An 11,349-nucleotide genomic window follows, 5' to 3' on the forward strand; every position below is an offset into this window, starting at 1 on the left:
TTAGACTAAAAAGTATGAATCATGAGCAAGTAGTCATGCAGGAAACCTTATCCCCTGCCCAGCCACTCACAGAAGAGGCCTGTGCTGGAAATGAACAGAATGCAGCAGGAAATGGGCTCAGGTGGAAAAGGGGTGTGGGAAGCTGCAGCCTTAGCTTTGGGGCACATTTGGGAGGGAAGGGCTCCAGGAGTCTGTCACTAGAACTCAGAAGCCCAGGGTAAGGTATGGAAGACTGCCCCTGCCAGTGAAACCAAACCACCTTTTGAAACTTTCCACTGGGGCCATCTTGCAGGTGAAGCCAGGAGCTCAAGTCTCTGCCTGGTAACCCTCACACCTAGGTGGGGGTAGGGCTCAAAAGTGAGGAGAAACAACAGGAAGTGGAGCGTTTTGGGGCCTAAAAGTTGTCAGGATGTACTATGACATAGTGGAAAGATGGATTGAGAGTCCCAGGGCCTGATTTAACATTCTGACCTTGCTATTATAGTATCTGTGACTTTGGGCAGGTCTCTCTAAGACTCATTTTTTTCTGCAAAGTAGGAGAAACAATACTTATTCTTACAAGGGTGGGCCTAAGGGTGGGGCGAAAGAAAAAATAGTGAAAGCAGGTTGCAAAGTCTACAGCATAGGACGAAGGTGAGGGGATCTGCCTATCTGGTCACCTCCACCTAAACAGACAGTGGGTCTGCCCCTACAGGGGTCACGCATGTGTCGTCCCCCTGCCAGACAGAGAGCCTGCTGCCCACCTCATGCTAATAGTTAACTGGCTTGCCCTCTATCTCCCAGGCCACAGCTTTTTGTCTGGTGGAAAGGAGATGGGAAACGTGGCTTTGGCCAGCGCGGGAGAAGGGGCCTTTATGTGCACCAGCAAAGACCCAATTGTTACTGTATCCAAACTGGGCTGTGTCCCCAGTTATCTCTACTACTCTTCTGGTAGCTCTACTTCTCAGATGCCAAGTTTTCACCAAGAACAAAAGCTGCTGTCCGGACTAATTTATAATCCAGATCTGCTGACTGGGTCTTAACGTGTTTCTCCCGGGCAGGGCTGCAGCGGCCTTAAAGCTATCAGCCTCGGGGCCTGTCTCTCAGCCTCTGCCCTCTGCCCCTGGCGGGGAGGTGGCAGCTGTCTCTGGGTGCCGGTGGGGAGGACTCCCTGGGGTTCCTTGGTCCACCTGCCCAGCTCAGAGGACCAGCTGGCAAGGAGTACACCCCAGCACCGCCCAGGTTCTTCTAGGAGCGGCTGTGGGCGGAGACTGGCGGTTCTGAAGGTGGTAGATCTTCAGCGTGGCTGCCCTCAGCCCCTTTCATCTGAACATCAGGGCTCATGTCACTTGTTATTCAGTCTTCCAGTGGCACCAGAAGGAGTCATTTCCTGGGGGTAGGCTCTGCGCCCTCGGGGTAGAGGGTGGTCTTCATCAGGAGCTGAGCAAGGGGCGCTGAGCCGGTCCCTGTACCTGGAGAGCGAGAAACGGGCAGTGTCTCCACAGGCAGGGGTCTTACTGGCTGGGGTGGCCCGTGCCAGTCTGACCGCAGGGGCCAGTGGGCTTTGAGGCCAAAAGGCAGACCACTCTGGTACGCCCAGAGGCCCCTCAGCCCTTCCCGAGTCCGGCTGCCCAGCCGCGGTGGGCCCGAGGGGGGACTCTTCGGAAAGACTGGGTGAGTCAGTCCTCTTTCCCCGTCAATGGCCGGAGTGCCTCCCACGCCGTAACCGGCAGGGGTGGAGGGCTGAGCCCCTGGGCGGGGAACGGGGGCCGGCAGGTCGCCGCGGGTCGCAGCCCCCTCCTGGGCGGGCCTTCGTGTCCCGCCCCCGGCCTTAACGTCAGGGGAGGGGCGGAGTGGCGATCGCTGGAGAAAGAACCGGCGCCAGCCGCGGTGGCGCGGGGATCCGGAGCCCAGGGGCGCCGAGCCGAGCCGGGACCGAGTGGAGGTGGCACCGCGGCCGCTGAGGAGGCGCGCGCGGGCGGGTGGGGGTGGCCTGGGGTCGGAGCCAAACGCGAGGGCGGCGTCCAGGGACTCCGGCGGCGAGGAGGAGGTGAGTGAGGCCAGCGCGACGCGGGGCGGGAGCCGCTGGGCTCCGGGGAGACGCTGCTTTGTCCCCCGATTCGCGCAGGGGCCGCCGCACGCTCGAGGGACAGGGTCTGAGGGCGCAAGGAGGGGCAGCGGGGGACAGCTGATCGTCCGAGATCCTTCCTGCGCCCCCGCGGGGGCTCGGTGCGAGGCGAGCACTGCCCGCAGCCTGGGGGTCTGGAGGCGGGGACTGGTTGGGGGACCGGGGCTAAGGAGACAGGGTCCCTCATCCTGTCGGGTCCGCGGCCGGGATCCTCTCCAGGCCCGGGAGCTGCCCCCGGCTCCCCCACCCCCGACGGAAAGTTTGGGGCGGGCTTGGACCTAGGCCGATGTTGTGGGATCGGATTTCCCCGCCGTGGCCCCCCGCCCGTTCCGCTTGGGAGGCGGGTTGTCCTGGAAAGCCAGCTCCCAAGCCCAGCCGACCGCCCCATCCTCGGCTGGAGCACTCGCCCTGCAGCCGCCACTCGGGGTGGGCAAGGGTTGGGGGCTACCGCTGGGACATCCCGCACCCCTCCACCCATCCCGGGACCGTCCGGTTTCCACTGCTCTGGGAGGAGCTGGGGGTGGGGGCGTCGCTGTGCCGCCAGATTGGAGTGCGCCGCGGGGTCCGGCCGGGCCTGGGGTAAGGGGCAAAGGGAGTGCTGGGGAGGTGTTGGGACTAGTGGGGGTGAGCCTGTCCCCAGCCCCCGCGCCCTTCCCGCGCTGGGTCCTGGGCCGACAGGGGGCGTACGCAGGCCGGGCTCCGCCACGCTCCCTGCGCCTCTGCTTTGTTTGCGTTCAAATCCCCGGAGCTGGGGGAGGGGAGAACGGGGCGGGGGGCAGGGACGGGGTCTTGGCGGGGACCTTTTGTTTTGGGGTGAGCAGGACCCCGGCTTCTGTGTGTCTGTGTTGGGCCTTGGAGGGCTGGAGCGGCGGAAATGAACCCAGATGGGCCTGTCCAGGCTGGGCCGGGGGCGCGATCCTCAAGCTGGAAGGCTCGTCAGAACCTGCGCGGGGCGGCCCCCTCGGTTTAGGAGGAATCCCCTCCCGCCCCCGTCCGGGGCTCCCCACACTCCGCCTGAGGGCGCCGCCAGGGGGGGGGATCCCGGATCGGACCAGCGGGAATCCTGTCCCGCTACCCCCAGCCTGAGAGCCAGTATCCCTCAGAGGCGGTGCGAGAAACGGACGAGGCCCTGGTCACTTCCACGCCCATCCTACCCACTTCCTGCCTCCCTTCTTGGGCAACAAAGGGACCTCGGGAAGCTGGGCCCCTTCGGCTCCTGGCCCAGTTCTGCCCTGCTGGTGTGGACCAGGGTTACGGTCTTTTCCTGGCTATTGTTTGCGCTGGGGGAGGGGAGAAACTGGGGCAGGACCCCCCCCCCCCCCCCCCCCCGACTGCTGCATCAGGTACCCCCACCGCCCACCCACCAGTTGGCCCCCTCACCCTGCTAAGGCGTTCACCTCCCAGAATTAGGCCTTGGGCTGGTTGGAGCCCCTGTGGGGGCAAGTCTTGCTTCCAGAGGTTATTTTAAGAAATCCTCGAATTTGTCAGGCCTGAGTGTGGGGGAGGGGTCCCCTTTTTATTTTCTTAAACAACTTCCTGTTGAGAGGGAGTGGGGGAGGGCTTGGAGGCCAGAAAAGGTTTCTCTAAGTGTCCACTCCTACAGCTGACTCAGCTTCTCCCCCTCTCTCCTTAGAGAGACCCCATGGTCCTTTGGAGGCGCTGGGGGTTGAGGCCAGGTGTGGGAGGGGACTAGGTCTCTGCTCCAAGGACAGGGGCAAGGGGAGAATCCCTGGGCTCCTGCAGAGGCCTGATCAGGTCTAATGTCCTGTCATTGCCTCCTGGCTTGGGCCTGTGTGGGCTCCCTTCCTGTCTGTTCCTCTGGCTCTGATTCTGACCCTTTCTTTTCCCCCAGCAGGGCAGCTGGCCTGGAGCTTATAGCCGAGGCGTGTGCCATGGCCCCACACTGGGCTGTCTGGCTGCTGGCAGTGGGGCTGTGGGGCCTGGGCATCGGGGCTGAGGTGTGGTGGAACCTGGTACCCCGGAAGACGATATCTTCTGGGGGTGAGTGTCTGAAGTTGGAGGAGACAGACCAGTGTGGAGAGCGGGAGGCCAGCAGGCGCTGCTGGGGGAAGATGCTAAGGAGTTGCCCCCAGAGTCTGCCAGCTTTATTCTGCTGTCAGGATGGAGTCCCGTCGATGCATGGGACCCAGCTTTCTAAAAAGTGTGAGTGAGTGGACCCAAGGACCCAGAACTGATCGTCCAGCTCAGGACCTAGGCTATCCCTGCTTCTGATGCTGAGGACCTGGCTGCCCTCGTTTTGCAAAGGACAGGGACCATTCTGCATCACTGTCACCACGCTTCACTCTTAGAATTGTCCCTCGCACTGAAAGACCAGTGAGAGAAACCTGAGCCAGGATATGTGGAGAGCCAAGGGTGTCCCCTCCCCCCCCAAGTCTTACTAACTCTGTGCCCAAGAACCCCCTTATCAACTCTAATGGACCCCCTTCTGCCCTGACACTCGTGCCTTTGGTGGCCTTGGATGGGTATGTATAGGTGTACATGCTCATGTGGGGGGACAGTGGACCTGACAGCCCTTCCTGTGCAAACACGCCTGTTGAAGAAGTGATGTCAGGTGTTTGTATCATGCCCTGCACTCTGGGACCTGGGATGAGCTCAGCTCCCACAGGCCGCACTCAGGTGCTAATGAAGCTTTCCTTTGCTGGCCTGTGTCTGGGCCCATCGTTGGCTCCAAAGACTAAGGCTAGTTTAGGGGGACCCTGAGGACAGGTAGGCAACTATTTCAGGGGCTGACATAGGGATCCTGTGACTATATAAATGTTGTAGTGCCCTGCCTGGTGAATGCCACCGAGGCTTCCCAGCCCCCAGGCTTTAGTGCCATCTCTGGTCCCAGCCTCCGGTTTCCCCTGCCATCCCTGCTTGTCCCAGTGGCCAGCCGTGCAGCCTGGATTTGTCTAGGTCCGGCTGGCGTGGAAAATTTTCTAAGACAAGGAGTGCTTACAACTGCTGTGCGTCCTGCCCTCCTAGATCTGGGGCCAGGGCCCGGCTGGACCCTCATGCGGGCAGCAGGGCAAAGAAGGAAGCGGCAACTGAGGAAGCTGGGAGGGGGAAGTGCCCAGCTCTGCAGCCAGAGGTGCTGCTGACCCTGAGTGAGAACCATCAGTCTGATGGCTTCCTCTGGCCGGAAGCTGTGGCTGAGATATCCTTCCTTCCTCCTCACAGCCCAGATGCGCCTCCTCCCAGGCTGGGAAAGCCCAGGGAGGCCTGGGGGAGCTGTCAGAGCCAGGCAGTGATTCAGGAAATGCCCTTTATTGCCAGTCAGGCAGCTGGGCTGCACTGCCTGTGGGGTGCTGGCCCTAATATGGGGAATAGGGATGATTAGACCCAGGAGAACATTGTATAGAGGAAGGCTGATTCCGGGGTGGGGGGGTGTCTGGAGCCGCAGGAAGGCTGCCCATCCACAGCCGTGCTCACTCCCGCCTTGTCCCTGCAGAGCTGGCCACAGTGGCACGGCGGTTCTCCCAAACGGGCATCCAGGACTTCCTGACACTGACCCTGACTGAGCAGACTGGACTCCTGTACGTGGGGGCCCGCGAGGCCCTGTTTGCCTTCAGCATGGAGGCTCTGGAGCTGCAAGGAGTGGTGAGAGGTGGGAGAGTGGGAGGCACACATATAGGTGACAGGCAGTGCCGAGGGGCTGCCCCCCACCCCACGTCCTCCCCTGTGGGAATGTTGCTGGTCTGCAACGCCCGCCCTCTCCGCAGAGTCAAAGCTACCTTCCCCCTGTCTGCAGCACTTACTGGGTTCTGCTGCCATGGGGCCTTCTGGGGTCTGTGTCCTCTTCTGAAATAAACTCCCAGAGCGTGGGGAGCATGGAATGTTGCTTGGTGTCCCATGCTGCTGCCACAGGCCATGCTGTGCACATACTCAGAGTGTACCTGTGATGTTGCTGACATGTCCCCTCCCTGTCCCCAGATCTCATGGGAGGCACCCACGGAGAAGAAGTCTGAGTGCATCCAGAAAGGGAAGAGCAACCAGGTGGGTGCTCATGGATAAGGGGCGGGCAGGGCCGCAGTGCCTCCCCCTGGCTGGGCCTCATGGTACACGCTCTCTGCCCTGGGCTCCCTTCGTTTCAGTGCTGGTCTGAGTCCCCATCCTGGTCCTTGTGTCCCCAGTCCCAGGCCCTTACCCTTTACCTGGATCCATTTTTCTCCCCAGACGGAGTGTTTCAACTTCATCCGCTTCCTGCAGCCGTACAATGCGTCCCACCTGTACGTGTGTGGCACCTACGCCTTCCAGCCCAAGTGCACCTATGTGGTGAGTGCTGTGCTCGCCCTCAGCCCTCCTCCCATCTGCATACGCGTCTTCTGCAGCACACTCTCACTGCCTCTTCCCCACTCCAGGACATGCTCACCTTCACCTTGGAGCGCAGAGAGTTTGAGGATGGGAAAGGAAAGTGTCCCTATGACCCTGCTAAGGGCCATACTGGCCTCCTTGTGGGTGAGTGGCTGACCCCGCTGCAGGCTGAGGTGTCCCCCAAGACTCGTTCCCATCTGGGGCCATGTGGCATGAGTGTATATTCACTTCCCTTCTGGCCTGGCTGACCCTCTGTCTTTGTAGATGGCGAGCTGTACTCGGCCACACTCAATAATTTCCTGGGCACGGAGCCTGTTATCGTGCGTAACATGGGGCCCCATCACCCCATGAAGACAGAGTACCTGGCCTTCTGGCTCAATGGTGAGCAGCTGGTATAGGGCCTGGGGGAGCTGGGGCGGGGGAGTTACCACCAGGGCCTCGCTAAGCCTCCTCCCCTTCCCACAGAACCTCATTTTGTCGGCTCTGCCTATGTCCCTGAGAGCCTGGGGAGCTTCACGGGCGACGACGACAAGGTCTACTTCTTCTTCAGCGAGCGGGCCGTGGAGTATGACTGCTACACGGAGCAGGTGGTGGCCCGTGTGGCCCGCATCTGCAAGGTACAGAAGCCTGCGGCCGTGAGTGCTGGGTGCCCTGCTGGCCGGGCTGGGCAGGGCTGACCGCCAGTGTCCCCTTGCCATCTGCCAGGGAGATGTGGGGGGTGCACGGACCCTACAGAAGAAGTGGACCACGTTCCTGAAGGCTCGGCTGGTATGCTCGGCCCCTGACTGGCAGCTCCACTTCAACCAGCTACGGGCACTGCACACCCTGCAGGATGTCTCCTGGCACAACACCACCTTCTTTGCGGTTTTTCGGGCACGATGGTGAGCTGGCCGGGACTCCTTGGGATGCAGAGGAGCAGGTCCACGGGGTAGAGGTGGTTTATGGGTGCTGGCCTCTGCAGGAGTCCAGGTGGCCAGTTGTCTGGAAGCAGGATGTTGGGCATGTGCTCCCACTGGGGGCACCTTACAGCTGCCATTCCATTGAGTGTGCCCATGACTGCTTCCTGCTGGGCCCTTCCTTCCCCCTGCATGCCTTGAACTGGGGTAAAGTGGGCACCGAGCCTGACCCTTGGGCTCCCTCCCTTGCTGTGACAGGGGTGACGTGGACTTGTCAGCAGTCTGTGAGTATCAGCTGGAAGAGATCCAGAGGGTGTTCGAGGGTCCCTACAAGGAGTACCGCGAGCAGTCCCAGAAGTGGGGCCGCTACACTGACCCTGTACCCAGCCCGCGGCCGGGTTCGGTGAGTCCTAGGGGAAGGTGTGATGCTGCCCTCAGTGCCACTCCCGCTGGCTGACAGCTCTACCCCCCAACCCCGCCCTCTAGTGCATCAACAACTGGCACCGTCGCCATGGCTACACCAGTTCTCTGGAGCTGCCTGACAACACCCTCAACTTCATCAAGAAGCACCCGCTGATGGAGGAGCAGGTGAGGCCTCGCTGGGGCCGGCCCCTGCTTGTGAAGAAGGACACCAACTTCACCCACCTCGTGGCTGACCGCATCATGGGGCTGGATGGAGCCACCTATACAGTGCTGTTCATCGGCACGGGTAGGCACGTGTGTGTGCGGGCCTGGCTCCTGGAGGCTGCATTGAGGGCCTGTGTGCCCGAGACAGGGCCCCCATGCCCTCGTTGACACTGTCCTTCCCCAACCCCCACAGGAGACGGCTGGCTGCTCAAGGCTGTGAGTTTGGGGCCTTGGGTTCACCTGATCGAGGAGCTGCAGGTGTTTGACCAGGAGCCCGTAGAAAGCCTGGTCCTGTCCCGGAGCAAGGTAGTGGTCAGGGCCCACCCGCTGCTGTCCCTCACTGTCCCCGGTCTTCTGTTTTGTCTGTATTGGGCTGGCAGGCACTCGAGCACACCTGGCTTAGCTTGAGTTTCAGGAAATGGCAGCACTCCGCAGGTCTTATATAGCCAGGTCCCTGCAGGGCAGCGTTCGCAGAACCTGGCTGTGGCAGCTGCTCCTTGAGAACCCTCGAGGTTGGGCCGGGCCTCGGGCTGCTTGTTTATGGTGCCCTCACGATGCCCCATTGCCCCCCAGTCCCGACCCCTGTGCCTTCCTGCTTCCCTGAGGTGCTGCTGCTAGCATCTTACCCTCTCTGGCTTGTCTCAGCACCCTCAACTTTCATGGGCTCGCCTGTTACCAACTGTTGTAGCTCAGATGGTTCCCCAGAACATGAAATAATGGCAGAAAGTCTGGTTGAAGAAAGACAGATTGGCAATCACCATGCAAACAGGAAAACGCCTTATGCTATGTTGGTGCTATTGTGACGGCTGGCGGGCCTCGCAGAAAAAGTACTTCCTACACTGTTTGTACTGCAGTGAGCTGTGCATGCCTGCGATTATCTCAGCCTCACAGGACTGCTATTCCTTCTAAGCAGGTCACGGCTACAAGGTGCTCAGGATGGCATCTAGCTTGTAATGAGCCCTCCATGCGTCCTCAGGCCTCCCTTCTCTTGGCCCCTTTTGTCCTGTGCTCCCCGGTAGGAGTGCGAGCTGCACCCGGGGTATGTCCTGGCCTGGCTGACCTTCCTTTGCCTCCATCCCTTGCAGAGGTTGCTGTTTGCAGGCTCCCGCTCGCAGCTGGTGCAGCTGCCCCTGGCTGACTGCATGAAGTACCGCTCCTGCGCGGACTGCGTCCTCGCCCGGGACCCCTATTGTGCCTGGAGTGTCAACACCAGCCGCTGTGTGGCTGTTGGTGGCCACTCTGGGTGAGTGGGGCTCTGCTCGTGCTAGGACCAGGAGGGCGGGCGGGCGGTTGGACTGGGGTGCTGAATGGACCCTGTTTCCCAACCAGTTCCTTGCTGATCCAGCACGTGACAGTCTCAGACACCTCGGGCATCTGTAACTTTCGAGGCAGTAAGAAAGGTGAGCTGGTTTTTTTCATCCCCCTCCTAGGGGGATGGGCCCTGGGTCGGAGCTGAAGTGTCTGCATCTCCCCTTGGCCCTGGGTCTCCTGCGCTAACTCTGCTCCCTCTCCTCTCTCTGCCGCTGCAGTCAGGCTCACGTCCAAAAACATCACGGTGGTGGCAGGCACAGACCTGGTGCTGCCCTGCCGCCTCTCTTCCAACCTTGCCCATGCCCGCTGGACTTTTGGGGGCCGGGACCTGCCCGCAGAACAGCCCGGCTCCTTCCTCTATGATGCTCGACTACAGGCCCTGGTTGTGATGGCCGCCCAGCCCCGCCATGCTGGGGCCTACCACTGCTTTTCAGAGGAGCAGGGGGCACGGCTGGCTGCCGAAGGCTACCTGGTGGCTGTGGTGGCAGGCCCATCAGTGACCCTGGAGGCCCGGGCACCCCTGGAAAACCTGGGACTGGTGTGGCTGGCTGTGGTGGCCCTGGGGGCCGTGTGCCTGGTACTGTTGCTGCTCGTTTTGTCACTGCGCCGGCGGCTGCGGGAAGAGCTGGAGAAAGGCGCCAAGGCGGCTGAAAGGACCCTGGTGTACCCTCTGGAGCTGCCCAAGGAGCCCACCAGTCCCCCTTTCCGGCCTGGCCCTGAAACTGATGAGAAACTCTGGGACCCTGTTGGTTACTACTACTCAGATGGCTCGCTCAAAATTGTGCCCGGACATGCCCGATGCCAGCCCGGGGCCGGACCCCCTTCTCCGCCTCCTGGCATCCCCGGGCAGCCCCTGCCGTCCCCAACTCGGCTTCACCTGGGGGGTGGGCGGAACTCAAACGCCAACGGTTACGTGCGCTTGCAGCTAGGCGGTGAGGACCGTGGTGTGGGGCTGGGGCACCCCCTGCCCGAGCTGGCGGACGAACTGAGGCGCAAACTGCAGCAGCGCCAGCCCCTGCCGGACTCCAACCCCGAGGAATCCTCGGTATGAGGGGACCCTGCCACCTCACGTCGGCAGGGCAGCCTGGGAGCCGCGGCTCCCTGTTTTGCACAGGCACCAGCTACCTCAGGGACATGGCGTGGGCACCTGCTCTGCTGGGACAGACCCTGCCCAGCCATGAGGACCTGCTCTGCTCAGCATGGGCACTGCCACTCGGTATGACTTACCAGGGCACCAGACACCCAGAAGGCGCCTTTCTCCTCTCTATGAGGGGCTGTGAATCACGGACACTGGGACCCCAGCAGCCAAAACTGCAAGGCAGAAGTCGGACGTGTGTGTATGTGTGTGTGTGTGTGTGTGTGTGTGTATGCATGTATGCGTGTGTGTACCCATGTGTGTGCGTGCCTGTGCACGTGGGCATGTTGGACAGCCTTCCTATTTTCTGTCAGTCTTCCCTTGGCCTGGGATCCTCCTGGTGAGTCATTGGAGCTATGAAGGGGAAGGGGTCAGATCTCTTTGCCTCTCCTACCCCCACCTGTCCACAGGGAGGGGCAGCGATGTACATATGGGGGTGGGCTGGGCAGGGTGCTGTGCTCCTGGGGGGCGGTGCAGGGCTCTGGAGTGGGCCTAGCCCTGCCCTTAGGGTTGTGAATGTTTTCAGGGTTGGGGGGAGGGAGATGGAGCCTCCTGTGTGTTGGGGGGAAAGGGTGGGAGGGGCCTCCCACTTGGCCCTGGGGTTCAGTGGTATTTTATACTTGCCCTCTGCACAAGGCTGGGAGGGGAGAGAGGGTGGGCATGCTGTGGATATGGCATGTCCTCTCCCAGCCCTGGAGGAGGGCTCCTAACAGTGTAACTTATTGTGTCCCCACATATTTATTTGTTGTAAATATTTGAGTATTTTTATATTGACAAATAAAATGGAGAAAATGAAACTGACAGATGAGACATTTGGGCTAAAAACCTCTGGGTGCCAAGAGGGAAGACTCCCTGGGTTGAGTAAGGCTGGTCCAGACCCACCTCCCCATAGTCCTAAGCAGACACCCCTTTTGTGGTCCCCGCCTGCCTGTGTCCCTCCATAGTGGGACAGCCCAGGC

General features: G+C 61.1%; 1 protein-coding gene across 4 annotated transcripts; it reads left to right on the forward strand.

The window, feature by feature from the left end:
- Positions 1 to 1,829: 1,829 nt before the first annotated feature.
- Positions 1,830 to 11,191, forward strand: SEMA4C (semaphorin 4C). 4 transcript variants are annotated; one of them, XM_019716505.3, is made up of 15 exons: positions 1,830 to 2,029; positions 3,960 to 4,108; positions 5,559 to 5,707; positions 6,041 to 6,103; positions 6,284 to 6,382; positions 6,469 to 6,565; positions 6,686 to 6,802; positions 6,887 to 7,038; positions 7,127 to 7,302; positions 7,576 to 7,720; positions 7,804 to 8,026; positions 8,138 to 8,250; positions 9,030 to 9,187; positions 9,274 to 9,344; positions 9,474 to 11,191. In XM_019716505.3, the coding sequence occupies exons 2-15, from the start codon at positions 4,000 to 4,002 to the stop codon at positions 10,304 to 10,306; spliced, it is 2,505 nt and encodes an 834-aa protein (XP_019572064.1). In that variant the 5' UTR covers positions 1,830 to 2,029; positions 3,960 to 3,999; the 3' UTR covers positions 10,307 to 11,191. The 4 variants fall into 4 exon arrangements, with proteins under 4 accessions (XP_019572064.1, XP_019572065.1, XP_019572062.1 ...); XM_019716506.3 differs by having other exon boundaries at positions 3,963 to 4,108; XM_019716503.3 differs by lacking the exon at positions 1,830 to 2,029 and adding an exon at positions 2,062 to 2,686.
- Positions 11,192 to 11,349: the final 158 nt, after the last annotated feature.

Source organism: Rhinolophus sinicus, chromosome 2 (assembly GCF_057876585.1).
Source record: "Rhinolophus sinicus isolate RSI-liver-muscle chromosome 2, RSI-T2T, whole genome shotgun sequence".
NCBI classification, from domain to species: Eukaryota; Metazoa; Chordata; class Mammalia; order Chiroptera; family Rhinolophidae; genus Rhinolophus; species Rhinolophus sinicus.

What these genes read in the sequence shown, in the direction of transcription:
- SEMA4C (XM_019716503.3), top strand. Translation starts at nt 2,394, where the DNA reads ATGTTGTGGGATCGGATTTCCCCGCCGTGGCCCCCCGCCCGTTCCGCT. An exon ending in GAAGACGATATCTTCTGGGG is followed by an intron (nt 4,109 to 5,558) that starts GTGAGTGTCTGA and finishes TTGTCCCTGCAG; the next exon opens with AGCTGGCCACAGTGGCACGG. An exon ending in CCATACTGGCCTCCTTGTGG is followed by an intron (nt 6,566 to 6,685) that starts GTGAGTGGCTGA and finishes CTGTCTTTGTAG; the next exon opens with ATGGCGAGCTGTACTCGGCC.